The sequence below is a fragment of the Zonotrichia leucophrys genome, chromosome 2, assembly GCF_028769735.1.
Source record: "Zonotrichia leucophrys gambelii isolate GWCS_2022_RI chromosome 2, RI_Zleu_2.0, whole genome shotgun sequence".
Taxonomy (NCBI): Eukaryota; Metazoa; Chordata; class Aves; order Passeriformes; family Passerellidae; genus Zonotrichia; species Zonotrichia leucophrys.
Window position 1 is genome coordinate 101,684,739 of NC_088171.1, and position 27,903 is coordinate 101,712,641.

Here is a 27,903-nt window from a genome sequence, read left to right on the forward strand (position 1 = left end):
CATCCTCGGGCACCGAGCGGCGGCGGCCGAGCCGGAGCCCTGCCGGGCCGGTGGCGTGCGGGGCGGGAGCCCTGAGGAGCGGCGGCGGCGGTCCCGGAAGGTGCCCGTGTCCCCGGCCCGCCAGCCGCCTGCCCCCCAGCGCCGGGCCGTGGGCTGCCCGCGGCGGCGCTGAGGCGCGGGCGGCGCGGCGGGAGTGGCGGCGGCCGGAGCGCAGGAGCGGGCGAGGAGCGCTGCGAGCGGGGAGATGTCCGCCCCGTACGGCAGCCTGGTGCGGTACCTGTTCCCAGCCCTGCTGCTGCACGGTGAGTGCGCTGCCGGCGCGGCTCGGCCCCCCAAAGCCGCTGGGGTGCGGGGGGCCCGGAGCCGCCCTGGGGGCGCAGAGGGGCGCGGGTGGGTGGGTGCGCTCTCCCGTGGTGGCCGCGGGCGCTGGGTCCCGCCTGCCCGGGCGGAGGATGGGAAGCGGGCAGCCCCCGTGGCTCTGCCTGACCGCCGTGTGAGCGGCACCGCTGTGCAGCACGCGTGGAGCGGCACCGCCGGTGTGGGTAAAACCGCGCGGAAAGCGCCCCGCTGCCGAGCGGGTGTCGGCGGATTGCGTTGCAGCTCCGTGGATGGAGCGGTTGGTCCGGGCACCTCACACAAAGTTTCTTTACTCACCTCCGAACTCCGGCGCGTTTGACCGAGACGCCCTGCGGGGCCCGCGTTCTTCCTCTTATCGGGAAGCGTTTTTTGGCGTGGAGATGTTACCTGGGAAGGCTTCGGTAGCAAAGTGTGCCAGCACCGGATCTTGTGCGCAACTAAAATTGTTTTGCTACAGAGCACAAAAATTCTCAGTGTTCTTACACACACTCCTGCTTTGACAGCCTCTCAGTTTAACCCTGGACTGACATCTCTCTGCAGGGAAAATTTTAGTGAGAAAAGTCAGCGTATTTAAACTTGAAAGCTTATCTTGTAAATTCGTTTTTAGGCCTTTAAACAGATAACTGATCTTTTCAGAGAGCCAGTGTTCTTCAAGAGAAACTTCTGAAAAGGAGGCAGTTTAATGAGCTGCTTAGGTATGTCTAACATTTGGCAGCCAGATTTGAAAAATCTGGTTATGATATCCTTCTGAAAGTGCGACTCAAGCTATTCAGCATCATTTTGGAGAGTGTTCCCAATTCTGAAGTCCTTTGTAGCATCCAGCCTCCATCAGTTAAATTTCTTAGGACCCCAAGCTTAGTCGTAAAAAGGGGAATTTTTTTAACTGTTAAAATGCAAGTGACCTACATGGATTCAGTGGGAGATCTGTGAGCTGGGATTGAGGATTTCAAAGCTGTTCCTGGGGTTGATTTTGTGAAGCAGGGATTGTCTCTCTCTGTGTTTGTACAAGTGCTAAGCACACACTATGGTATTTAATAAATAATAAAGAGCATGGGCTTCTGATGGTATATTTTGTTTAGAGAAAGAAAGAGTAGGAGGCTCTGATCCCCAGGAGGGGGTCAATACTCTTCTCACAGCTCAGCTATGAGATCCGGAGAGCGTAGAAACATGTTTAGCTGAGCCAGAGCTGACAGGACGCCAGAGGTGTTCTTTAAACTCTGTGATCTGAGATGTAAAAGTTGAAATGGGAGACTTGAAGTTAGAGGGTAAAGAGAGGAGGTGTAATTGCAGGGTTGGACTCCCTGGCTCATCTGCTTGGAATTACAGAGCAGAGCTGAGTGCTGGCTGGAGCAGGAAACAAATCAGGGCCAGTGATCAGATCAAAACAGCAGCTGCCAAAAGAGGATGATGAAGAAAAGTCATCCATTTCTTCCATCTGCAGTTATATTTCACCAAACAACATAAACCAAAGTTCTTGTAGAAAGATACAACTCACTGCCTTGTATATGAAGACAAGGACCTTGGTAACGTAGCAGTCCACAGTTTGGATCAGAGTTTCAAGAGTATGGAAACTACTGCCCTCTTACAAACTTGAAAATTATATCAGTGGCACTGAAATATAGCTCATGGAAATGTCTTTACCCTGTTGGCTTTAACTTAGTCTAGAGCTTTTCCATCCATGCCATAAAATCAGTAGAAGCATCCTTTGATCCGCAGCTATCCCACATTGCTAATGTGTAAGAATAACCAGCGATCCTAGGGGACTGCAGTGTTAAGCCTCTCTGCAGCGTGCAGCATTTTCTTTCTGGATTTCTATTGCATATGGCAGTTCGAGGGTTAAAAGTGAGTGAGTGTGGGTGGGTGGTTGAGGCTTTTTAGGGCTTAAAGCTTTGTGACAGAAGTTAAAATGTCCTGTAAGGCTCAAGCTTCTGCTTTCATTATATTAAGAAATGCCTGCTTTAACGTCACTGAGTTGAAATTTGGAATAACTAGTCTTCATTAATCAAAATAAAACCTGTACATGTACAGTGTCACAAAAAAAAAAAAAACAAAAAAAACCAGCTTTGCAGCTGGAAGTTGTCCATTATCACTGTTTTCTTTGCTTAGACAAAAAGCCACAGAAGTTTCAGATGTCAAACACTAAGATCATTCAAGTCCAAAAAACCTGAATAATAAGAGCTACGTTCAAGTGGATTTAAAACAAATTTGGGTAATTTATTTTGTAAACATAACCTTTTCTTTTTATAAATACAGATGCTTAAAAAAAAGCTTTAGTATATTTCTGATTATGCTACTGTTAGAGTAATGAGTTAGAAACTTTAAAACAATTAGTTGATAACATCATGGAAATGGTACTAATAAAGATGATGAAAACAAGACTGATAGGCTTTTCAGAGCAAAACTTTTTATGCTTTTAAAAGTTCTCTGGCAGTGTTGCTTAAATTAGTTATGTAGTAGTGTTTTATTTCAAAACTTTTTCAGGAAAATAATAAGTAAATGCATCAGGAGATATAAATACCCATAGCCATAGAGTGAACATATATTGTGCTCTGTGCTAGAGACATGTGGTCTGTTTCCTCAGTTAAATAACGCATTTCAAAATCTGGAAGACAATAAAAAGATGGGAAGACAGTGCTTAGTGTAAGAGTTGGAGAGTTAGCAGGGAGAGTTAGAAGATGGACTAAATTTTATTCACACATTTGTCAGAGTAAATCCCATTTCACTCATTTTTGTAGCTTGACTGTGGGCTAACTCAGTGGTAAGATGTTGATGTCATCAACAGAGAGGACAACTTTTTTGTGCTCTGTAGGGTGTCTGTAGAAAGTAGGCTGGCACACAGTGGGGCCCAAAAGTGCCTCACCTGCACTGGAGGCAAACACCGTCAGCTATCCAAGGCAAGGGTAGGATTTCATTAGTGAGGTGACTATTTAGGGCTGGTAGAGGGCAGGATTATCTGTAGTGAGTTTGTTTAGCACTTTCTTCGCTTGGACACAAGTGCCAGGGGAGCTGGGGACAGCCAGCATGAATAAACCCCAGTGCCAAGGTGTGGGTACAGGATGGAGCAGATGCTCTGACAGAGGGCAGATGTTTCTTGCACAGAGGGCAAGACCAAACTACCATTGATACTGAACTGCACAGACATCCCAGCACTGCACCCATTCCTGTCAGGGGCAGAGTTCCCACTGCCCTGAAGGAAGATGGGCTTTAACCCTTCAGGGTTTCATAAAGAAGCCCTCTTTCTGGGCAGTGCCATTTCACCTTGCACACATAGCAGCAGCTAATCCCAATTTAGAACTTCAGCTAAGCAGAAGTTAAGGGCTGTGTAACAGCTGGGCTCTTGGTTCTCTGACCTCTTCCAAGAGAGGGCATTGAATGAGGACCAAGCTATAGGGTAACAGGGGACCTCCATGCTGGCCCTGCCAGCTTTGAGGGGATTTCTTTTTAGCTGTCCCATGAAGACATACTTTGGATCCCTCCTCAGGATCTTCCATGTTCTTAAGCATTCATTTTTCCTCTCTTCAAAAGCTGCCCTTGGAAACTCTGTGTGCACAAGAGAGGCAACAGATACATGTGAAAGGAAGTCATTGTCCTGTCTGCTTCCCTGGCCATAAAACCCGGCTTTCCTTTCCCAACCCTTTTGTTTGTAGTAGCTAATTTGGGCCCCAGTCTTGCGAGGACTCTTTGAAGTTTCAAGTGCAGGGAAAACACTGGTAAACACAGCTCGTGGCTTGGTAACAGGACATTATATTCTCCATGGCAATTATGTAAGCTTGCACTGGAGCTAAAAGCCTGTCATAGGCATTATCTGACACTATCCCTCATCAAGAAAGAGCATGATCCAAATGTCTATTTATTTAATTGTGCAGGGCAACTGCCCAGATAAGGAGAGCTATAAAGTTAATCCAGCCAATTTTTCTTTATCTGTTGTAAGGTTTTTCCAGTTTCAGACAAGTTCTAACTTGAAAAGAGGTTGCTGCAGGAGTAAAGCATGAATGTTAAAATATTTCTGTCAGAGATTAAGCCATTGCTTATTTTGAACTTATGCTATCACTCCAGGTTGTTTTACTTCAAAATAAAATTTTGTTCTTCTGTATTTACGTCACTAGAAATTAGGGAGAAAAAAAAGTGGTTCCTGCTGAGCAATCCCAGTCTAAAGCCAGGTTTGAATCCTACTCTGAGGTAACATGTCTCCAACGATCTAGCAAAGGATGAACCTGCTGAACACCTGGTAGCTTTCAGACTGGTTTAAAGCGCTACACTTGGACATGCTCGAAGCCGTGGTTTAGATTCTGGTAGAGACATTCATTAAAGTGATAAAATCTAAACAGTTTAAGATTATTTGCCTTGTGCTTTAGCAGTCTGGCATAGCTCTGAACAGAATTTGGCCTGGGTGTTGAGGCACAAATTAAATTAAAACTATCTGTGTTCAAGCACAACTCTACGTATTATCTTTGTTGCAATTGTACAGTATTTGCATGCTGTTTTTCAGAAAACCAAAACATTCATTCTAGCAGCTTGCAGTTTTTTTCAGAAATGTTGGCAGAGAGCTTTGTCATAACCATTTTTGAATCACATTTGGGTAATGGGCTGCCAACAGATTGCCCTTTTAAGATCTGTATTTTACTCGCAGCTATGTGCAGAAATCTTTGAAGAACTTGAAAGTAACCTATCTTCCCTTAACAGTTATTTTTATCTTGAATGGTTGTTCCCACATCAGATACAGGTTTATAGGTCAACATGAGAGCCTGAAGCCCTCTGTCTGGTGTGGTACATGCTCCTATCCACGTCTTACTGGCGTGGCAGCTGTGCCGGCCTCCACTTTTCCCACTCCGATGGATGTTGGATCCTGTAAAGTGTGATCTGAGATCACAGGCCCTCAAAGACCTGTGTGATCTCTGAGGGTCTGGGCAGGGATCCCCAGTGAGCTGTAGCACCTCTCATGCTAAAGCTGTGTCACTGCTAGGGCTTCATTTTGAAAGGGAAGCTGGATATCAGCTCATCATAACATGCTTTTGTTTTGCCACCTGGTATTTCAAGTGAATTCTGGAATTTTCCTTTTCCTTTTGAACTTGCTCCTTTGTGAAAACAAATGCTGTGGGGCAGGGGATACAATCACACCAATCTCTGGTTTGGTGTAGCTAAAGTGAGAGCCAACCAGACGCTTCACAAAATTATTGTTATTCGTCTCACACAAAGATTTTTTTGTTTGTTTGAATTCTGTCACACTTTTGATTAGTAGCATAGTGGGTGGATTTTTGGGTTTCTGTTTTTTAACAAGTGGGTAATATTCCTTGATAACACACAAAAATTCAAACAGTCAGTCAGAGAGAGTCTGAAATATTCTCAGTTGAGTCTGAGATACTCAGTCATGGAGATACTGAAACCTACCATCTGTCAGTGCTATAGAGAATAGCAGACTTGGATCTCTCTGAATGAAAGTAATGGCTCCAACTATGTTGCAACTGCATCTACTATCCAAAGTGGGCTTCTAAAGAGTCATGAAATTCTTTTCCCAGTTTTGTGAATGCATGTTTTAACCTTGAGCCTTTCCAGCAATGTCTCATTTAGCATGGCCAAATGGATCTTTTAAAATAAGTGAATCATCCCTGCAGTCCCTCAGTTTTGCAGAACACCTCGTGTGCACTGCCGAGGGTGGGGCAGGGGGGCACTGCACTGCCTCTGAGCACCTGCTGGGAGGAAAAACACAGAAGATGGGGTTTGATTTACTGCTCTGTGTGGGGAGCATATCACTGGTCTCAGTATTTGACCTGCAGATGGTAAAAGGGGAAGTTACATCTCCTTTGTGTGGCAGCTGTATCTACGGGAATATGTCAGTAACTACAAAAGTGTTGAAATTACTTCTTTGTAAGGAAGAAGTTTGCACTAAATTGAGTAGTTACTTGCTCCAGCAAGTCAAACATAGGTAAAGGTCCCATTGCTGTCTCTCAATCTTATACTGTATTTCATATTCTGATATTCTGGTCCTGTGATGTTGTTTAGCATTACTGAGAGCAGCCCCAAGGACAAAGACTTGGAGGTGTTGGTTGATGAGAAGCTCAATATGTGCACTTGGAGCCCAGAAAGCCAAATATCCCAGGCTGCATCCAAAGCAGAGTGGGCAGCAGGGCAAGGCAGGGGATTCTGTCCCTCTGCTCTGGGGAGATCCCACTTCGAGTTCTGTGTTCCATTCTGGGGTCTCCAGCATAAGAAGTTCGTGGACATGCTGGAACAAGTCCAAAGGAGGCCACAAAGATAGTCAGAGGGCTGGAACACCTCTCCTGTGGCAATAGGCTGATAGAGCTGGGGTTGTTTAACCTGCAGAAGAGAAGGCTCTGGGGAAACCTTAGAGCACCTTCCAGAACCTAAAGAGATCCTGCAAGAGAGCTGGATAGGGACTTCTTATGGAGGCATTTAGTGATAGGACAAGGGGAACAGCTTTAAACTGAAAGATGGCAGGTTTAGATTAGATCTAAATCCAATCCTTTCTTTCTTTATGAAGAAAGTCTTTACTGTGAGGGTGAGGAGTCAGTGGAACAAGTTGCCTAGGAAAGTTGTGGTTGCCTCATCCCTGGAAGTGTTCAAGGCCAGGCTGGATGGGGCCTTGACCAATCTGGTCCTGTAGAAGGTGTCCCTGCCCATGGTCAGGGGGAAGTGGAACTGGATAATTTTTAACATCTCTTCCAACCCAAACCATTCTAAGTTTGTGTTTTCTACATCTCTCCCTGTGTCTCTGCAGCCATCATTATGTTCTCATGCCTCTCTTGATTACCTGAATTTGTTCTTGCCTTCATTTGTCACGGTTGGATGGATAGAGTCCCAAACAAATACCCTCTTTCCTCTAGGCCTGTCAATGGAAATCTCCCTGCTATTCCCTACCTGCAGTTTATCATTTGCAAGTTGCAGACAGAACTACACTCATGTGACATGGAGAGCTGAGATACAATTGCTTCTGAGCTGTATCAAAGAAGATGCTGTATAATACCACATAAAGTTTGACTCCTTTTCAAAAACTCCTTCTTTTTATTATTTCCTTCAGGGAATAATTGGGACTGTCTGATGTGGTTACTGAGTTTTTTCTTTGATATGTGCACATACAAGATGGTGTCCTCCCAAAGAAGGATTTTTGCTTGAAGAAATTAAATCCCCAAGTATGTCTAAATGAATAAATCATTTCTAAATGCATCTGTATTCATGAGTCATATGGCATGAACTAGGCAAAATACAGCTGCATAAAAGCAGTGGTACAATAAATATGCATTGAAAATAGCCCGTTGAACAATTTCAAAACTTTCTTCTGATGGCAAATTTCAAACGTTCAACAACTTCAAAGGAAATGCGAGTTTTCAAAGTCTTTTTTCAATGTGAGATAATTTGTCTGCAGGAGACACCATGTTGAAAGATAGTGCTGGTGGCTACAACCTCTGCCATGTACCTTGCATGGACATGAAGCACAGAGCCAGCCTAGTCAGTCCTGCCTCTCCAAAGATGTAGTCAGTTCAAGCAGAGCATCACCCTGTCATGCCCATACTGTTTCTGGCTGCAGAGTGGAAGCTGTTTGGTGCTAGCATGAGTGACTCGGCTCAGCAGTGTAGAAATACCGGAGAAATCTCTGACATCCAGAAAGGGAGAAGTACTGATCCCCTGAAAATCAGGCTTCTGTAAGGGTATCTCAGGCAGTGTGCTCAAATATCAAAGTATTCCTAGTATTTATTACCCTATAGAAAGCAAGGCCATAAATTCTCATTCACATTGAAGAATTGTTTGCTACCTGCAACATAACAAAGCTATCAGTTTTTCCAGAAAAGATTTTGTGAGGTTGTATTCATTAATCTCATTAAATCCCAGTGTTGTTCAATGGTGAGCACTGTTTAGGTTAAAGTGTTTATTGTGTTCTTTCTGATCATTTTTTACCCTGTCTCCTGGACAAGTCTTTGCTTCTGTTTAGCTGAGGAATTGCTGTTTTTAAATGGTTGACATGTATTTATAATTTTGGCAATGCCATTTTCCCAGGTGCTACCCAAGTTTCTTCCAGAAGATCTAAGACCTAGCCAACATAATAAATCACCTTTTTTCCTTTTTTTTCTCTTTTTTATTTTTTTCTCTTTTTTTCTTCTTTTCTTTTTTCTTTTTTTCCTTTTTTTTTTTTTTTATTCTTTCTAATAGGAAATAGGAAAGACTTAAGAAAGTGTCTACCTAACACTGGGCATGTGCCCAAATGTCAGATGGGGCCTGGGGCGTAAAGCATGGGATCCTGTACTGGGTGGTTCCCACTGGTGACTCCCAACAGCCCCATTTCTTATCCAGGTCAGCTGAGAAGGCAGCGGAAAATATGGGGATGAATCCCAGACCCTGCCCCTGGAAGCTCTTACAGTGAGACATCCCTTCCTGAGATGGCTGCCCCAACCTCCCAGGCACCCAAACAGCCCCTTCACCCCACCCCTTGCCCATTTTGTAGCCCTCTGGTGCTCAAATTACTTCTGGCAATGTAATAGAGTTTCCAACATGTTATGTAAGGTTCGTGTTTGTCACCTTTTAACCCCTAGATGTGGGGTTTTCTTTTGATCCATGTTTTCCAACATATCTAAGAGCAGGCTGTGTCTAAAAGAGTAAAGGCACATTCCTTTTGAAGCTATGTATTCATTTTGCTCAATTAATATTGTGTAGAGAGCATGCTAGTAAATTTTGAATGTATACATTACTAGAAACCAAAATTACTGTGTGCTGGAGATAAAGTTAGCTTTTGAAATTCCTTTTCCCCTTTAAAATAAAAATAGAAGGATCTGCCTTTAATTGACCACCTCAGTCATCACAGAGGCTTCCTGTGTGCAGAGGCTTTGCTTTTAATATCTGTTTTCCCTTGACTTTAAAGAGTAGTCTTTATTTGCAAGTTTATTATAGAAGTGTTCAAATTAGAGGAAGGCTGAAACCGCAAAGTTTGTGTCCGGATCTGGATGCAACTTTCTGAAAGTTTGAAAGTCTAGGTTTTTGATTGTCCTGACCAGAGATTACAGAGGTGTCTCTAAAGTTCAGTTTCAGAGCCACATCTCCTGGGTGTGGAAACACAGCACTTCAGTTTGAGCTCTTTTCCTCAGTTTATTTCATAAATTTATTTAGTGGCTTATGACAGAAAGGAAGAGCTTCCCTTTTTTTTTTGTTTGTTTTCATAAGAGAAAATAAATGTAAACAGTGTTTGCCCAGACACATAACAATATGAACAAGTGTCATTCAACACAAAATGGTCACAATGTCCTTTATCATATTGAAGCCCAACTCAGCAGGGTCTCATGATGTAATTTACACTTTCTGTCACAGGGCTGGGAGAAGGTTCTGCTCTCCTGCACCCCGACAGCAGGACCTACCCTCGGTCCTTGGAGAAGAGTGCCTGGAGGGCTTTCAAGGAGTCACAGTGCCATCATATGCTGAAACACCTTCACAATGGAGCCCGCATCACCGTACAGATGCCTCCCAATATTGAGGGCCACTGGGTCTCTACTGGGTAAGGAAAGATAAAACAAAGTGCTTGGGATGGGGAAGAGAAGCTGATAAAAAAGCAGAGAGGGAGGGATGAATATTCCCACTTTCAACAACAGAAATATTTTCTTTAGATGGTGATGCTCTAAATTCCAGATGCTCTCTATATGTTTATGCATAAAAGGAGAAGGAGCAGCATTATGAACATTAAAATAGCATGCCATAAAGCTGTCTTGATGAATCAATTTATTGTCTGGATTTTAAGCAGCATGCTGTGAAATATCTTTAAATCTCTCTGAATAGGAAAGAGCCTACCAAGCTGCCAAAATGGATGCTCATTCGAACATAACATTGTACTATATTTGTCTCCATGCTCTTGATCCATTGAATGGGTTCTTGTTTTCAGAGCATTGGTCTAGCACAGGTTTTATTAGCAAAAGAAATCAAGAAGCTGTATTTCACTAGTTCTGTTGCTCTTTATATCTGGTGACTTGTGTTTCAGAGAGCTGTTTTGCTTTCTGTGTCTCGGCAGGCAATATTCACAAGCTCATTGGAAGTGACTTGCAGTAGGAAAGACTGGGGTTTTTTTTAACAGAAAGGAGTGTATTTCAGGATGAGAGGAAATGGTCGCAAGTTCCACCAGGGGAGGTTTAGATTAGATATTAAGAAAAATTCCTTCACTGTAAGAGTGAAGAAATTCAGATGTTCAGGCATTGGAATAGGCTGCCCAGGGAAGTGGTGGAGTTAACGTCTCTGGAAGTGTTCAAAAGACGTGTGGATGTGGCACTTGGGGTATGGCTTGGTGGTGAACATTGTGGTACTGGGTTAAAGGCTGGACTCAATGGTCTTAGAGGTCTTTTCCAACCTTAACAATTCTACAGTTCTGTTTATATTAAGCAGTGAAAGGTGACAAGGGGAACAAGTTTGAAGGCACAGGAGGACTTCCTACAGGAAGTGGAATTTAACTGCCATTTACACTGCCAGGAAAAAAAAAGGGAGGGGGTGGTCATTGGGAAGAAAGAGAAAGAACTGACAGAACCTGAGTATTGTTGAATTTTTGAGTGGAAAAGCTCAGGGTAGGATCCTGCATATCCACAGCAGACCAGAGATCATGGAGTTACACAGAGAAGCTTCTAGAGCAGCTTATAAGCCAGTTCTTTTTGCTGTTCCCTGGACATATGACATTTCACTTTCTGATGTTATCAGTCATTCTGCTAAATCTACCATGCAAAAGAGAGCAATAGATGTTAATAAGCTGCTACTATTTTCAACAAAGAATTGAGTCACATGGTGGTCCCTAGACAAAAGGCAAAAGCAAAACACAATTCAAAGTATTTAAGCCTACAGGATAAAGCCTTTAGTAGATATGATCACCATGAAGCAGTGTGTTAATAGCAGCAGGGGGAACTGTTGGATAACTGGCAGGCCACAGATGCCTAGTTCCTATTTTCTCCTATTCCTGCTGGAGGGATTTAAGCACCCAGGTGTCTCTGTGGACCCACGTGGGTCATGTTGCCCATGATGTGCCACCTTGCTAAAATTTTGTTTCCGCACTTCGTTTCCTCCCACAGCTGCGAAGTTAGAGCGGGCCCGGAGTTCATCACAAGGTCTTACAGGTTCTACCACAACAACACCTTCAAGGCCTATCAGTTCTACTACGGAGGCAATCGCTGCACCAACCCCATCTACACCTTGGTCATTCGCGGCAAGATTCGCCTCCGGCAGGCGTCCTGGATCATCCGCGGCGGCACCGAGGCCGACTACCAGCTCCGCAGCGTGCAGATCATAAGCCACAACGAAGCCGTAGCCAAAAAATTGAGCGAGTTGGTGAACCAGACGTGCCCTGGATTTATCCCAGGAGGTAGTCCCTGGGAGCACAATGTGAGCTATGATTTGCTGAGAGAAGAGAACGGCTGTGAATGCACCAAAGCTCTGAATTTTGCCATGCACGAGCTGCAGCTGATCCGTGTGGAAAAGCAGTACCTGCACCTCAATGTAGACCACCTTGTGGAGGAGCTATTCCTGGGAGACATTCACACTGATGCTACTCAGAGGAGGTTCTATCGGCCCTCTAGTTACCAGCCTCCTCTTCAAAATACCAAGGTACGTGTCTGGGGGTTTGCATGTGTCCTCGTTTTAAGACATTGCTGATAAAGCCCAAATCACTCAGTTGTTCTGAGTAAGTGCACTGGTGTAACCTAAAATCTACGTGTGCTTCTAATACAGGGGGTTGATTACAGCCATAATTAACAGAAGATAACAGAACTGACTTTGTGAGAACAGTAACTTTGCTGCAGTTTATGTGACTGCAAATATGGAAAAAAGTAATCTCATGAAGTAAACTCAGTAAAGGCCACTCTGAAGATGGAATCAGAGACTTGTAGGCAGAAGTGGGAGTGGTTGGCTGGGACCATGGCTGTAGGCTAGCAGCTGAGAGCAAGGTTTCATATAGAACTGAGATAGCAGAAGAGGAACAGGCATCAGTGGATACTTCTATGGCTGTGGGGGCAACCAGGGAGAGAGGAAATCAAATATGAATATCAGCAGATGGAAGTCGGGTTATCCATAACCTGAAGAAGAGACAAGGAAATTGGAAGGTAAACACATGGAAGGGGCAGCATGAAGGGGAAAAAACTGAAGGACTGCACAGGTCGTGGATCCAGACGTAGGCACACACATTAATGAAATGAAAAACAGGTGAATTTTGAATGGGGCTCTAATTCCATTTGATAATTCAGTTTTCAAAGGGGCCTCAGAGTGCCCTCAGTTTCATCGGGAATTGATCAACCCATAGTAAGCTAAATAAAACTGAAACAGGAAGCACAGACACTGATGGCCTGTAGCAGGAAGGCTGTTATAGATCTTTCCTGCTGACATTTCAAAGGCAGACAGCAATTGGAACCACATTGCCAGGTGCTGCTGCCATCAGTGTGCTCCAGCTGGGCCCTGCCACAGCATCACTTCCAGCTAATGGGTTACCACCATTTTTAGTCATCGCATCACAAATGGTTCAAAAATCAGTTACAGCTTATCAGCAATAGCAGGAAATACAGCATTGTGTGATCTGCCTTTAATTGCTTTGTAGCCTGGCCTAGGGATCATTTTAGTCCACAGTTGACTGTTTTGCTTTATAAAAAACTTTATGAAAACTGTGGTAATTTCTGTCATTCTTATGCTGTCTTATCCTGTCAAACCAAGGGCAAGTTTGAGTATTCTTTTTGAACTTACCTTCCCAAAATAGAGAGTTTCAGCAGCAGAAGATGTACCACAGCACAATCCTCTGCAAAATTTTGGTTTTCTTTAATTAACCACATCAACTTTACTGATTTGCTTGTGAGGGTTCTTTGCTAGATCTCTTCCTTACAGGTATCTGTAGATAGGAATTATCAGACACCAGCTATATTGTATCTGTTCTAGAAAACGTTGTAGATCTTTTTCCAGCTGCTTGAAAGAGAGACAAAATCTTGATTTAAATCACTGTAGCAGAGTAGTTTTTCTGGTCTAATCTAGATATTTTATTCTGGGCTGATATATAAGACAGCAAATGCCTACACTTCCACCTTGTAGTAATTTCATTACAGTCAGAGCAGTCAGACGTACTTTCAGACACCTTTAGAAAATTCAGATTTTTGTCCAGGCCTGCTGTAATTTTAGGTAATGATTTTCTTGCCTGTGTGTTCTGCTACCGTAGCATCCCTTTTTCTCTCTAAAATATAGTGGCTCTAAAATACAATGTTCAAATTTAAGGGACCAAATCCTGCATAGGAGAGGTGTGTTTCTTGAGACAGGTTAGCTAAGAGGAGCTGGGCCTGCTGGTACTAGGCTTTCAGCATGATATAAATAGCAATACCATAGAAAATTAACCTTTGCTTCAGCTGCTATGAAAGATTCCAGGATGTGGGTTTGTTGGTTTGCACCTAAGCATGAAGATCCCTATACCAACAGGTTCTCAACAGGCACTCTGACCTACAGTTTGCCAAAAGCAGGAAGAATAGTAACAGAAGTGCTTTTTCCCCTTTTTTTTCTGGAAGTCCAGGCAAACATACTGTTGAAAGGTTATAACCCTTCCTTTTTGAACTCTTTTCCTTTTTTAATTGTTGCTCCACTGGGACCCAGCTGAAAATGAGTTTAAATGCTAAATTGAGTTTAAAACTACAAGTCACAGACTCCTCTGGAAACTGGACACCATGAATAAATAGAAACGTTAAATCAACTTGTTTTTTTAAGGTTTCTACAGTCATACCAAGAGGTTGGGGAGGCCAGGAAATTGCTTCTGAAGTGAATCAGGTGTATTGTGTGGAATCTTTCATTTAAGGCTTTTTTCATTTCCTTTTTATTTATTTCTATTTTAGACTCATAAAGGCCTGCCTAAAATAAGTTAAGAGGATTCACATTTTGAGTTAAATTTATAGCTAAGCCTCTATATAGAAGAAGGTTCCACCCAGCCCAAGAGTTTACACAGCCTGTAAGTTGGATGTGGTAGCCACATTCATTACTTATGTGGTTGAAATGAACGGTAATTAAAAACAAATGATTGCTGGATATGTTAGGAATGCCAAAGCCACATGATCAGGACTTTAAACAAATAGAATTGGACCTTGCCCAAATTCCTGCAGCGATTTCACCACGGGATGGTAAATCAAAAGGGCTGTCCAAAAAGCAGACAGCTTTATGCTGAGCTACAAATCTGAATAAATTCACAGATTACTGTATCTCAAGTGTTCATATAGAATCAGGGAGCTTATAAAAACATATAATATGTCATCTCTAAAGGCTTTACGAACTCTCTTAGATAAGAACATACCTTAAACAAATTCCTCCTGTAAAATATGTGGAAGTTCTTGAGTGCAGATGATGAATAGGTCACTATATAGATTTATCTTGGCTGTTCTCTAACCTGGCTCAAGGTACTAGTTAGGACTGGCTGATGAATGGAGATGAAGATCTTTGATGTCTCTTGACGTTGCAAGTTTATTGAGTGATTCAAGCTATCACACGTGGAGCTTCTTCAGCCAGCGTGAGGGAGCACATGGCTGGGCAGGGCAGGATGGGGGAACTGCTAGGCCATCATCACATATGTTATACAAAATTTTCCCAGTTAGGACAACATCAGGGAGGCTGCCTGGTTAGTTGTAATATCACAGAAGTATACAGGGACTTGTAGCATGAAGAAGGCTTGAATGCAGTATTCATTTTCTGTGCAGGACAGAAAATGTCTTCAGAAATGTCTGCTCTAAACTACAGAAAATGTGTACAATAGCAGTACTGGGAGACTTATTTTACATGTAATTGCCTCAGCAATATTGCTTTGTAAACAAAGAACTCCTTGTGCTATTTCATCATGTGACAGAGTAACTGGAAATATCAAAGCAGGGCTGTGATGACCGGTCATTCTGATTAGATCATTACTTAGGAATAAGGCTATCGTGGCCAGGAACAGCACAAGAAATCTAAAAAGCACTCTAGGATAACCTTCACTCTTTGTCATGCTCAATCAGTTGCTGGACACACTCTTTCAGTAATATGTTTTCCCTTTTAAATGTGACTAATGAATCAATTCTCTATTACAACTTTATTTACCTCTGGGACCTGACTTCCAGCAGCACCTGGAATTTGCAGCTGATACAGATTCAATGTATGGAGAAGGACTGGTTCTTGGGCTTTCCTTTAGTCAGGAAAGAGCAAAGTGTGCAAGGTTTCCTGTGCTTCTCAAAAATTTGAGTCTTCATCTCTTTGAAACACAATGACTTCATCTCTAGGGGAATGCTATGTACTTGTGAAGCTCCCAGGGAAATGCAATCATAAGTTAATAAATAGATGTTAAACACATGAAGTGCCTCAGAGAAATATGCAAAACTCAACCAAAAAGCACAATTTTGGCAGACAAAACTCCTTTGTTTGTCCGAGTGGTGCCACTAGACTTCTAGATTAAGGCAACACTTGAAGGGTGCCTTTTGTCCATTTTTACTTGAAAAGAGCTCTTGGTTAGGAAAATTATGAGGGGAAGCAAGGTAGGAATATTCAGAAGAATGCTCAAGTGGGTTAACTCCAGGTTTATGAACAGTACCAGTGTGTGTGGTGCCCTAAGGAGATGAGGGAGCAGCAGCTTTTATCTGAGGGTGGCCCCAGCCGTGCTCGGCAGCGCTGTTGGCTGTGGCCCTGCGCCTTTGAAGGTGCCACGTCTGCACTGAGCGCTGGCTGCTCTGCAGCTGCAGTAAAAGCCTGCCACAACTCAAATGCAGCACCAGGGATCAAAATTAACCATTTAACCTAGCCCAGGCCTCCAGGTCAATTCAGCATATGTATCTAAACTACAGACACCTTCCTTTGGCATCTTAGCACAGTGGCTTCATCTTTTGTAAAAGGGCAGGGAAGACTCAGTGGTAATATTGCATGGTTTAGAGGGCTAGGTAGGATGTTTTTTAAGGGCATAATAAATACATAAGGCCGCTTTATTCAGGAATACTTTATTCTTGAAAATGGACATTCAAGCTGTCCCTTCGGGTTTTCCAGGAATCTTTTTTGTTAATACTTCATAAAACATTCATTTCACCATAATTTAGTATCATTTTAATGGGACAGATGACATGCAAGCACATTCATCTGAGAAGTCTGGTTTTCTCTTTGTTCTTGTCCTTTGCCCACACTAAAGTCATTTATACAAGAAAAGAACAACCAGAAGACTTTTGCATTTCATATTGGTGTTGTTTATTTCGGTTTTATGCAGGGTTGGGCAACAGAATCAACATCATAGATCAGACAGTTGTGTAATGGTAGTGCCTTGAGATTTCTTCACTATCTTTTCCTTCATAAGAGCAGTTAATAAAAACCATTCCTCAATATCTTAGAATATATTTGCAGATAAATCTGAGCGTATCTCCACCCTCCTTCCTGCTTGCAGCACCTCTGTTCCCTACCAAAAGAAATATCCATCTGACAACTCTGCAAAGGAGTTACCGCTCTCTCCAGCATTTTACTTGCCTCAAGATTTTTAATTAAAGTTTTAAATCTTCGTTTCTCTTCATTCCATTTGGCAGGCTGAGTTATAACTGTGTCAGCCGTGCTTGTCAACTCCCCAGAGCCAGCCTAATGCACATTAGTCAACTCAGCCTCATATGAGGTCATGCAAAGCCTGCAAATTATCACTTTTGTACTGGAGAGAATTTGTGGTCGTTTTTTAAAGTGTTGTCTTGGTCTGCAGTTATCTACAGTGGTGGAGGAGAGAGCCTGATACTATCCTGAGCAATTCATAAATGTGTCCTTCCTGTGGACTTGGCTCCTTGGCAGTGTGAAGCAAAGTCATCCAGCTTTTTTTGTTGAGCTGGAAGCATTTCCTTGAATTGATGTTCTCCCAAGAATTTCCATTTATACTCATCCTGGCAGCACTAGTTACTAGCACTAACACCTGGTACTGTGTTTCCTTGGGTGGTGAGGCTTAAAGCATCCTGACCAGGTATGATTCATTCCAGTCCCACCAGTCCTGCCTGTGACACGTGGTATTCAGGAGGTGTGCAAGGCCATAGTTGAGTGTGGCTTTTCTTTCCCCTCTTTTACAGCACTTCCCCTCATGGTAATATGTGCATTCACATGGCAGAGGTTTCTTACCCCAGCTTTTGTGGCTGTTGGCCCCTACAACATCCCAGGATTCTGGTTAGGTCTGTACTGCGCACACAGTTCAAGCCTGAGCCTCTGCCTGAGGAAATCCAATGCCTGGTCTCTCATCTCATGTCTCCCTGCAACAAGGATATGCTGGGTACAACATGACAGACCCAGCCACATGCTATGTGGCATAGCCAATGTCAGATAATTAGTCTTAGGCAGTCTTAGAATTCCACAGAACTTAAGAAAAAATTAAATTGTGCTGGGAGTATTTCTGACTGTCCATAGCAATTGGGAAAAAGATGAAGGAACCTCATCTTTATTTGCTTTTTTTAATTGGAATCCCCCATGCTTGGCTTCCAGAGCTCTCTGTCCTTATTACCACTTCAGCTGAGACAGCAGGACAGAGTGATAAGAAAGAATGTTGGTGGGAATTTTTAGATGTTTTCTCCCCAGCTACACGAACTGAGTTTTCAGCCAGAGATTCAGGCTTGTTTTGGCACACATGGCTTTGTGGATTAGTTCAGAAATTGGCTTTAAAGAAACACCTGGAAGGATGAGGAATATTGTCACTATGGCTTTGGCACTGCAGAGCTGCAAGGAGTCACCCCTCATGGGAAGGAATCTCCCAGCTATTTTAGGGCCCAGTCCTTCTAGCAAGGCCCCAGTATTAAAAATACTGCACTGTGCACCTAAGATAATCAAAATGTAGAACCGATGTTCATCCTCTCCTCTGCTTGTTTTATTGCTATTTAGTTTATGTCATGCCCCAATGAGCTTTTTACTAGAGAGTTCTTAATCCTGTTTGGACTCAAATGTCCTTTGTCTCTGTTCCCTGTTTTCTTTGAATGCCTGTTTTTAGAAAATAATCTTTCCCTGAAACACATGGAAAGGGAGTGATTTGCAAAGCCTCAGATAGTGTAATTAAGAGCCAAGAGCAGCTGACCTAAAAAAGCAAGAGTGAAATATACAGTCAATTGTTAAACATAAATTACTCCATAATTAAGCCAAATTGCCTCATAACAGAACTAGCTTTTTCCCTTGTCCATTACTTGGGCAAAAAGTCATACTGAGGGAATTTATACGTGGCATATTCTTCCACTAAGAAGTTTATAACATTGTGAAAGATAGTATCACAGCAAAACAGGTTTATGTGGGCTTAGATTCAAACGCTGGTCTCAAGAAAGCAATGGATTCAGAGTATATCCAGCGAGGGGCTGGAGCCAGCTGGTGTCTCACAGCTGTGAAAGGGATGTTTCTGCTTCCTCCCTCACCACCCCAACTTCTCCCTGCTGCACTCAGTTCGATGCAAAAAGTTTCTGGTTACCTCAGCCCCTTCATTTGGGCACACTGTCAGTGACCACAAGGCCATCAGTGGGACATTCCTTAGCAGCCCAGCTGGCCAGACCCTCACAGCTGGGGCAAAGCCTTCACAATTAGAAGGGCTGCACAGAGCTGCAGTAGTTCAGCACCACAGTGGTCAAAGAACTACAAAGGTGAACTACAGACAAGTAACAGAGAGTTGACAGGGACCTTCCTGGGGTTTGCCAAAGGAGTCACCTCTGCTCACAGTGTGATGGTGGCCAGTGGTGACCAAAAAAGAAAACAGGCTGAGTTGTTGTTTGGTTTTCTTCAGGTTTTGAACAAGGGCAACAGGAATCCCTGGTTCCCAGGTTAAATTGCCTTGGCTCACAAACTGGTTTTGGAGGATCAACTCCTGGGAGAAAAATGTGAATGTAAACCAAACCAATACACTGCTCTGCCAAGGTCTCCTCTAGGAGATGATAGAAGCTTTCAAATTCACTTCAGAAGAGAAGGGACTGTAACAGAAATTCTCTCCTACTATTGATAGATTCAACTTATATAAGTTATTTTTAGTTTTATAGCACTGCCTTTTTCTTGCTTTCTGGCTTTGTGAGTGGGGCAATCACAGCCATAAAGTTACTGTCATCATTGCCCTTAATGTGTCGGGGAACAGTGCAGCTAGTCTGCCCCATAGCAGGACAGAAATGTGTGGTTAAAAGGCACTGGCATCTTCATCTCCAGAAAAAAAAAAAAAAAAAAACATTATTTCTATTATAACTGAAAGATACTTTTTGTGGATATATCTGCACTAACTTCACCAGTTGCAGTTAAATTACTCAATTAAATGTTCTTTGTATTTCACTAAGGTACTGACAGACCTCAACCTGCTTGCACAATTTAGCTGAAAAAAACGTATCTTAAAATTTGGTAACAAGCTCCACAGTGTTTGGAAAGGACTACATCCATTTTTAGAGCATGTCAGCACATGTGGTCTCCAGAAGACCATGTGTTCAGGGGTGGAAAGACCCTCGGGAGGTCACCAAGTCCAACCTCCTTCCTCCTCAGAGCAGGGCTGTGGGCCAGCAGTGGTTCAGATCAACCAACACAGATCCTGTGCTTTCATCTCTCAAGGACTCTCCTCAGTCCTTCCTGGAGAGAGGGAGGCGCACTGGCAGGTTACTCACATCCACCACATTCAAGCTGTGAGGTGTTTTCCTGAGTTAAGAGATAAAGCTCAACATGCAGCCATCTGGGAGATTTACAGAAATACTTTTTCTATGTACACCTTTCCAGCCCTCTTTTTTGAGGCCTTTCTGAGAACCCTCTGTAACAAATGCTCATATCCACTGCTTTTACTTTAAAGTCCACATGAGCTGCTATGAAGTCAGCGTTTCTCCCCTCACTGCCTTCAGCTTTGGCTCACTTTAGAGGTGACATTCACACCATCTTCATTAGTGCCCTGAATTCCTCCATAAAATGACTGTAGGTAGCTTCAGAGAATCAACTTACAACACCCACAATATATTTCTTTTACACATATTAAACAGGGTTTATATTTGCCCCAGACCAGACAGTCATCCAAAGTCTTTTCAGCAGTAGTGAATTCAATGAAATGGCTGCTGTTCTGTGTCCCTAGGATGTAGAATAATGGTCTATGCGAAGTAGCTATAAATGGTGTTGCTCAGAAGGTGGAAGCCTCAGCCTGAAATTTCTCCACAGACTTGGAGCCTGCAGGCCCCTCCTAAGACACCCCAGGTACTCACATTTGGGGCCAGGGGTGCTTGGCTGCTTGGGGCTGCTGCATGGCCCACAGTGGTGAGCCACCCTGGAGCTCAGCATGTACCACAGCCCCTGTTCCTGCTGGAGAGGGCCATAATAAAGCTTTCACCGTGTCCAGCAGCAGCCAGCCACATCACACACTCCCCAAACTTGTGTTAGGGCTCAGCAAAGCTGAAAGAGTTTAAAAAGCACTGGTTACTATTCTCCCAAGGTGCCATCCAAAAAGAAAGAAGTCCTTATAACACCTATGTTTATCTACAGTAACAACTAAAATTAACAACTAAAAGACAGATAAATAAGAGTTCAGCAAATGTATTGATTTCTGACACAGGCATTGCAAAATCCCTATCATCATAGTAAATTACCATCTGCCAGCTTCTTGTATGATTTGAAGGATAAAGAGAGCCTTTTCTAGATCCTGAACTAAAATGTTAATTTCAGATAAATGCAGACAGGAGAGTTAATTTCTTACATGCCCCTCTGCTGTGCAGTCTTATGAATACAAAACCAAATAGTACCACTAACAAGATCAGAAATGACAATGCATTCCTTAAAGTGTGGAGCTGGTGTCACTTCAGCATGAAGTGGCTGGCCTGATACACTGCCCTGTATCCCAAGTGATGCCAACTGAGGGTTCCTCTCTGCTTTGTTTCAGAACCAGGACCACAACTGCATTGCCTGCAGGATCATCTACCGCTCGGACGAGCAGCACCCGCCCATCCTGCCCCCCAAGGCGGACCTGACCATCGGGCTGCACGGAGAGTGGGTGAGCCAGCGCTGCGAGGTGCGGCCGGAGGTGCTCTTCCTCACTCGCCACTTCATCTTCCACGACAACAACAACACCTGGGAGGGCCACTACTACCACTACTCCGACCCCATCTGCAAGCACCCCACCTTCACCATCTACGCCAAGGGACGCTACAGCCGCGGAGTCCACTCGTCCAAAGTCATGGGTGGCACGGAGTTTGTGTTCAAAGGTAGAGTAGCTGGATACAGTAGGGAGGGAGGTAGTTATGGACCAGAGCAGTTTGCTCATAATGACTTGGTTGCTGATGATTTCATTCCGGGATTTTCAGGAGTTCATAATTCTTGGGAAGTTTGCAGGCATTGTGTCAATGCCCAGCCAAACTATACAGCTGCATGGCATTTCACACCACTGAAGCAATACTCATTTGAGGCAGAGGTCCTTAAGTACGCACAAGAAAGTAAGATTCCACATTACTTAGTGATCTTGAAGGCCAGTGGCCAGACGTCAAGCCTCTAAGAGAAGTGGTTAGATCTGTGTCCTAGGGCTCCTCCTGTAGAGAGAAAAAAGCATCTTCAGAAGGCATTTCAGATCTGAAGGGGTATAAATAATTTTCTCTGGAAAACAGATGCAGCAGCATGCATCTTTTCATGTGCTCCCAAGGGGCCCTCAAGCAAATAAGGGTGTCCCTAAAGACAGCTCTGATTAAAGATGCCAGAGCAAAGACAAAATGTATCCAACCCAAACCATCAGGTACTTTGGAAAGCAGCTCTCAGTGGTGACGCCACCCATGGCTGAGAAGCTTTCTTTTGCAAACAGCCCCATGGAACCGTGCTTAAAAAGAGCTCAGGGGCCTGAGCCACTCACACAAACAAACATCTCCAAAACACAACATCCCACCACAGCACCAGCCCCAGCGGAGCCTCTGGTAGCCTCAAGCCCTCTGTAGGCTCTTCTCCTTATTTCAGTTACCACATTAGAAGTGTAAAGCATCTTACATGGGTCTAATTGTGAAAAGCATCCAACTAGAAGAAATAATTTATTTATCTGAGATTTTTCGTAGGAGGTGGGAGATACCCTTGCCTGTCAGAACTTTGGCTCTTTAGAGCCGCATGTGCAGCATGTCCCAGCTCAGCTCCTGGCATCAAATCCAGCTTGCATTTCTGGTTTATATTGTGCCAACGTACCTTACAGATCAAGGTCACTAATTTGGGCTTAGGTAAAACTTTCAGGTTCAATTTCTGTAAATTACCTTTTACTCCAGCTAGAGTAAATAATGTGAATTGTAGAGCTATTGAGTCAAATGGCTGTTTATAAAAGCTCAGGAAAAGCTCACAACAAATCTTACTACAAAATGATCTGCAAGAGAATTTGGGATTTTGGTATATTGGGAGGCATGAGGGATGGTTATTTGCTTCTGTTTTGGTAGCACCAATCCATTCAGATACCTTTTTCTTGATATACAATGTCAAACACACACCAGGAAAAATCTCTATTCAGCTTCTGCAGGCTCATTCGTTTTGACTTTTCTCAACTTCTTTAACTTGGCTAGAAAATGAAACTTTATATGCCTTAAACTCCTTTGAAATACAAGCCGGTTAGAACTAAAGAAACTGCAGCAGTTCTACATTTGATACTGCAAGCTGCAGCCAATGTTGAGAGATGAGAAAAAACATCTTTCTGTAGGTCATCTATATTTTATAATTCATGCAAAAAAGGACAGGTAATATAGGATGATAGTGCAATTGTGTTGTTTTACAGATTTCCCAGTGGGAAGTAATTATTTTATTAGGTTTGCAGGGTAGCTAGCAAATGTTAAGAAATGATGAAAAATATGTGATAAATGCCCCACTTACAAATTAATACAGGCAGTAATAAAACACGAGTAAAGTTTTATTGTTTCCTCTTTTCCTTATCTCCTAGTACAACAAACCAGGCTTTATCTGTGAAGGATTGTCTGGAATTTATGAAAAGCTCTGCTTAATCTCTGGCTGAGATATGTGGCCATCAGGTTTTCTTCAGCTGAGTTGGAGGGGGGTTGTTCTTTGCAAAAAGCAATTTTTGCACAAAGACATTAAATGGTGCTCCTAGATTTGCTGGCCACACCTGTAATGTGAAAAACAAGTTTAAGAAGAAACAAGGGGAGACAATTTTGATTTAACAGGTGTGCCCCAATGTGCGTGTTGGCTTTGCTGTTGTTTTCGTCCCTCCGCTAACAGCTCCCCTGTTCCTCTCTCACAGTGAATCACATGAAGGTCACTCCCATGGATATATCCACAGCCTCGCTGCTCAATGTGTTCAACGGCAACGAGTGTGGAGCCCAGGGATCCTGGCAGGTTGGGGTTCAGCAGGACGTCACCCACACCAACGGCTGCATCGCGCTCGGCATCCGCCTGCCTCACACCGAGTACGAGATCTTCAAGATGGAGCAGGATGCCCGGGGCAGGTACCTGCTCTACAACGGCCAGAGACCCAGCGACGGCTCCAGCCCCGACCGACCCGAGAAGAGAGCCACTTCCTACCAGATGCCTTTAATTCAGTGCACCTCATCAGTGCCCAGACCTGAAGAGTCACACGAGGAGAATAAAATCAGGCTCTACAGCAGCAGGGCACCGGAAAAATATCGCAGCACCCCAGCTCTTGCTCTGTTGTTTATTTGTACTGTGTCATATTGGGACATTCTCAGCTAGAAGTGAGGAAAACTTATTTGTCATGACTACAGAGCCAGGATTCCACCAGACTGGGGGTTGTTTTTCCTCAGACAGAAAAGGACATTTATTTTCTTGATGCACTTGAATGCCTGAGAACTGTTGTTCTTTTCCTTACTTCCCTCTTCCTCCTCGAATCCCGAACGGCACTCGTTTGATGTTTGTGCTTTGAACTTCATCCAGTCTGATCCCTGGCCTGACACGACTGCACAAAAGTAATTGCACTTTAGGACTGCAGACTTCTGGGGGGAGGGAAGGGGTCTCCTTTTGTTTTTTTTTTTTTTAACTGCTGGGATGAACTCTATGATCCTGCTTCAGTCATCTCTGCCATCTTACTGTTGTGGTACTCTTATCCCCAGTGCCTGATTTCTCATCAGAATTTAGCTCTGGGGAAGGGCTCGGTGTTGTGCCAGTACTGTGATAGCAGCTTCCCCCTCTGACTTCACAGCTCTGATGTAGATATGTATATAAGGAGGAAACCCACAAAGATTTATCTTGCCATTATCTCACAGCTCATAATACAGAAAGAATCAGCAAATCAACAGCCCTCTGTTCAAAAAGTGCTAAATGGTTGATACCCCTAATTAAAACAAAAATACTCCAAGTAATTTAAGCTATTTTTACAATCATTAAGTTGTAAAAATAACCAGTGGTTTGGTACTTTCTCATTCAATTAACTTGGCTGTGTAATTGCTTCGAGGCCTCCCTTTGTATCTAGAGAGTAGCTACAATGAAGCCCCCTCAAAGCCAGCCTGCAGCAGCAATTTTCCTGTCAGATGCACAGAGTGCAGGTAAGCTGCCAGTACAAGGCTGCAGGAAACACTTCCCATATTCCTGAGGCCGTACAAACTCCACGTGCAGTACTTGGGTGAGCTGGGTGGGCAGAGTAAATAAATGGGATCTAATGTGTTCTGCAGCCCTATTTAGCAGCGTCTTTTTAGTCATCTGACCTTGTGTAAGAACAGAGAAAAGGGTTACAGCAGCAAACACACTGTAGCTCCTGGTAAAACAAGAAAGCAGCTGGAAACACCCCCTCAGATGGAGGAACACCAGCCCAGTCTTCGAGAGAGAGGAGCAAGACATGCACTAATGCAACCACGTCCTTCCTTTTCTCCTTGCTGAAGTGTCCCAACACATGCCACGGTTTCATGGAGCTTAAATCAGCATTGGTATGGGGAGACACTGCTGGGAAGGTGGAGAGACACAGCCTTCAGAGAGCATTTGTCAACTAGAGCCTGCCCTGGAAACTCTCAGGTTTCCCTCAGTGGTGAATACATCCTTTTGTGCACTGATGCAGGTCAGAGCAGACTCTGGAAGCAGTAGGGGAGATGATTAAGGCCAGCAAGGGGTTGGAAGTTCATAGATGAGCCACGTTCCCCTGCTTTAATGGGGAATGAACTGAGAACGTAGCTTAATCGTGTGTTTGGGCTGTGGCTTTTACTGATGTACACATTTTGGCTCACAGGAAGAGCAGGAACGTCTGTAAGAAACATAAGGAAAAAGGTTGTAGTGTTTCTTCACAGCATAAGCAGCTGCTAGCTGCCCAGCCCAGTACTGTGTCAGAAAAAGAACCTTTAATGTATTATTTTCAGTATCCTAGGGAAAGTATGTTTTGAATGAAAGTCTTTCAACTTTACATAGTGAGTCTTCATACTGACTACTATAGCAAAAGCATTCCTTGAAAACATGGATGTGACTTTCCTGAGAGTTGGAACAGAATGAGTTCACCTAGTTTTGAGACAGCAGGAAGACAGGGGGAAGGAGCAGTATCATGGATAGATGCACTGCTGAGTCAGACCCCATCTTTCATATTTTTCCTCAGACAAATAAAAACTCACAGAAAACTGTTACTTAAGAGTCAGGAATGAAGCTCTGGTTGGCTCAGTAATCACCAGACAAAGTATTTATCCATCCTTTTAATGTTAGATCCTTCTTCAGCCTGTTGGAAGGATCTGAAAGCTGTGGTGAATTGAGTCCAATGAACAACAGCTGTTCTGATCAGCATTTCTTGATGTATTTTTTGCTCCATGCAGTCAAATGTACTTGAAGAGCCAGCTCTGGATCAGTTGCTGGTGGGGAGCACAGTTTTAACTAGAGGGTCAAGAAGGAGGCTGGATGCCTCTGACAGAGTAGTTATGAACCAGCATGGAGTTTGGTTTTCTCTAGATTGAGTTTTGTAGTCAGCAGAGTGATACCAGCATTTCTCTAACTGGGCTACTGAGCTGTTACAGTCAAGCAAGTCCCCTAAGTACCTGCTGCATTTCTGACTTCTGTTTGAGATCTAGCATCAGGAGTGAATTCACACTTGGGTTTTTTTTAAAGGATGGGTACTGTGTGGCATTCCTTAAATCACACAAGACAAGCTGCTTTTACCACCATTGACCACTCCCATGTGGTCCTATCTCTGAAAAAATATCCGTGGTTAGGAGTTGTCAGACTGTGTCACTGGCCTGTGCAAGTGCCACACACACTCGATCCCAGCTGAAATCTGCACATCCTTGTGATGCAGGATGAAAGCAAAGACCAAAGGAGCTGTTCCACAGCATGATTTTCTATACTTATCAGGGCAATCATCTACAGTTTGTTAGTGCCTTGTGACTCCTCTGTAAATTGTCTAATGTCAAAAATGTTGCAACAGTTTCAAGAGAAAGATCTGTCCAGTTATAACCTCCAAAAGCACATTCACGTCTCAGCTGTTTTGAATCACAGATTTGCAAAGGTCTAGGTTTTAAAAGGTTTATGGTTAGACTCCATGAAAATGTAACTCACTGTACAAATTGTACCATAAATGTTCTTTTTCCCCCTGTTATTTAAAGACACTTAAAAAGGAAGTATTTTTAAAAGGTCTTCACAATGCATTACATGAAATCTGACTGGGGACTTCTGTAGTTTATTTGTAGTGTTGACAGAAACAATTTTATGATCTGGGTTCTTAGCATTTGCTGCACCAGCTTACCTCCACGTGCCTGTATATTTTTAATTTTTCTTTTAGCCAGTACAAGTCAAGTTGGACAAAGCTGTAAGTCTTCAGAGTGCACAGTTTATGTGTTGGTCTGTATTTTCTGTGAGGCTTCTCCTTGCTTGCCGGCACATAACGAGGAGCTAAGCTTACCCCCTCTTTTGGTTTCATCACTCACTAAATTAATTGCTGCACAGCACCACATACATATGTGACACAAGATATTCCATTAATTTTATTTCTCCAACCTGACCTCATGTGCTGGCAGCCCTGGCTGCTGAAGAGGTTAAGCTGCAAGTGGTTTAGCAGTGAAAGACCTGCAAGCTGGGTGATTTGTCCCTTGCTGAAATGGAGAAGGTTTAAAAAAAAATTAATCCATTAATGTTGGTATCTTTAGCTGTTGCCAGTGTTGCCAAGACAGGTGAAAGCTTTTCCCTCAGTAATATCCTACTCAAGGATCCACCTGACAGAAGAAATGGCAACCTAAAGAAATTCTTAGGCAAATTGTTTCAAGAGGCTCTATTCAAGAAATAGGACAAAAGGGATCAGAAAAGTCAAAACAAGTGTTCTTACTCTGTTTCTATACCATTTACTTATTGTGCCTGCTGTCCTGGGGTAGAATGTCATTTCTATGAACAGAAGTCTGTATTTTAAGATATAATGTCAGTCTTGCTTGAGTCAGAGCATGCTTGCCTAAAGTGCAGGATTTTAAAAGAAAAAAAAATCTTTTTATTTTTGTAAAGTTATAGAAGATATTTTTCTTCTCAACTATGTTCCAGATTAAACTGCTGGGGAAGTTTAAGCACTTGTTAAACTATTGATTGAAATAAAAAAAAAAAAGCCTAACTGTAAAATTAAGGATTTTTTGCCTCTTCTATATGTTAGTTTCCTGTTCTGCTGACTCTCTAAGTGTAAAACAAATGTTTGGTGTCTTGGAAAGAAACGGCCAAAAACCTGAATGTTGAGTAACTTGTGCACAG

At 43.3% G+C, this 27,903-nt stretch overlaps 1 protein-coding gene across 1 annotated transcript; it reads left to right on the forward strand.

The window, feature by feature from the left end:
* Window positions 1–27,763, forward strand: APCDD1 (APC down-regulated 1). The gene is made up of 5 exons (XM_064705841.1): window positions 1–302; window positions 9,670–9,853; window positions 11,400–11,931; window positions 21,167–21,488; window positions 23,498–27,763. Exons 1-5 carry the CDS (start codon window positions 245–247, stop codon window positions 23,944–23,946), a joined length of 1,545 nt encoding a protein of 514 aa, XP_064561911.1. The 5' UTR covers window positions 1–244; the 3' UTR covers window positions 23,947–27,763.
* The last annotated feature ends 140 nt before the right edge of the window (window positions 27,764–27,903 follow it).

Coding starts and splice junctions, on each gene's coding strand:
- APCDD1 (XM_064705841.1), top strand. CDS start 245: ATGTCCGCCCCGTACGGCAGCCTGGTGCGGTACCTGTTCCCAGCCCTG. Junction 303..9,669: donor CCCAGCCCTGCTGCTGCACG/GTGAGTGCGCTG, acceptor TTTCTGTCACAG/GGCTGGGAGAAGGTTCTGCT. Junction 9,854..11,399: donor GGCCACTGGGTCTCTACTGG/GTAAGGAAAGAT, acceptor TTCCTCCCACAG/CTGCGAAGTTAGAGCGGGCC.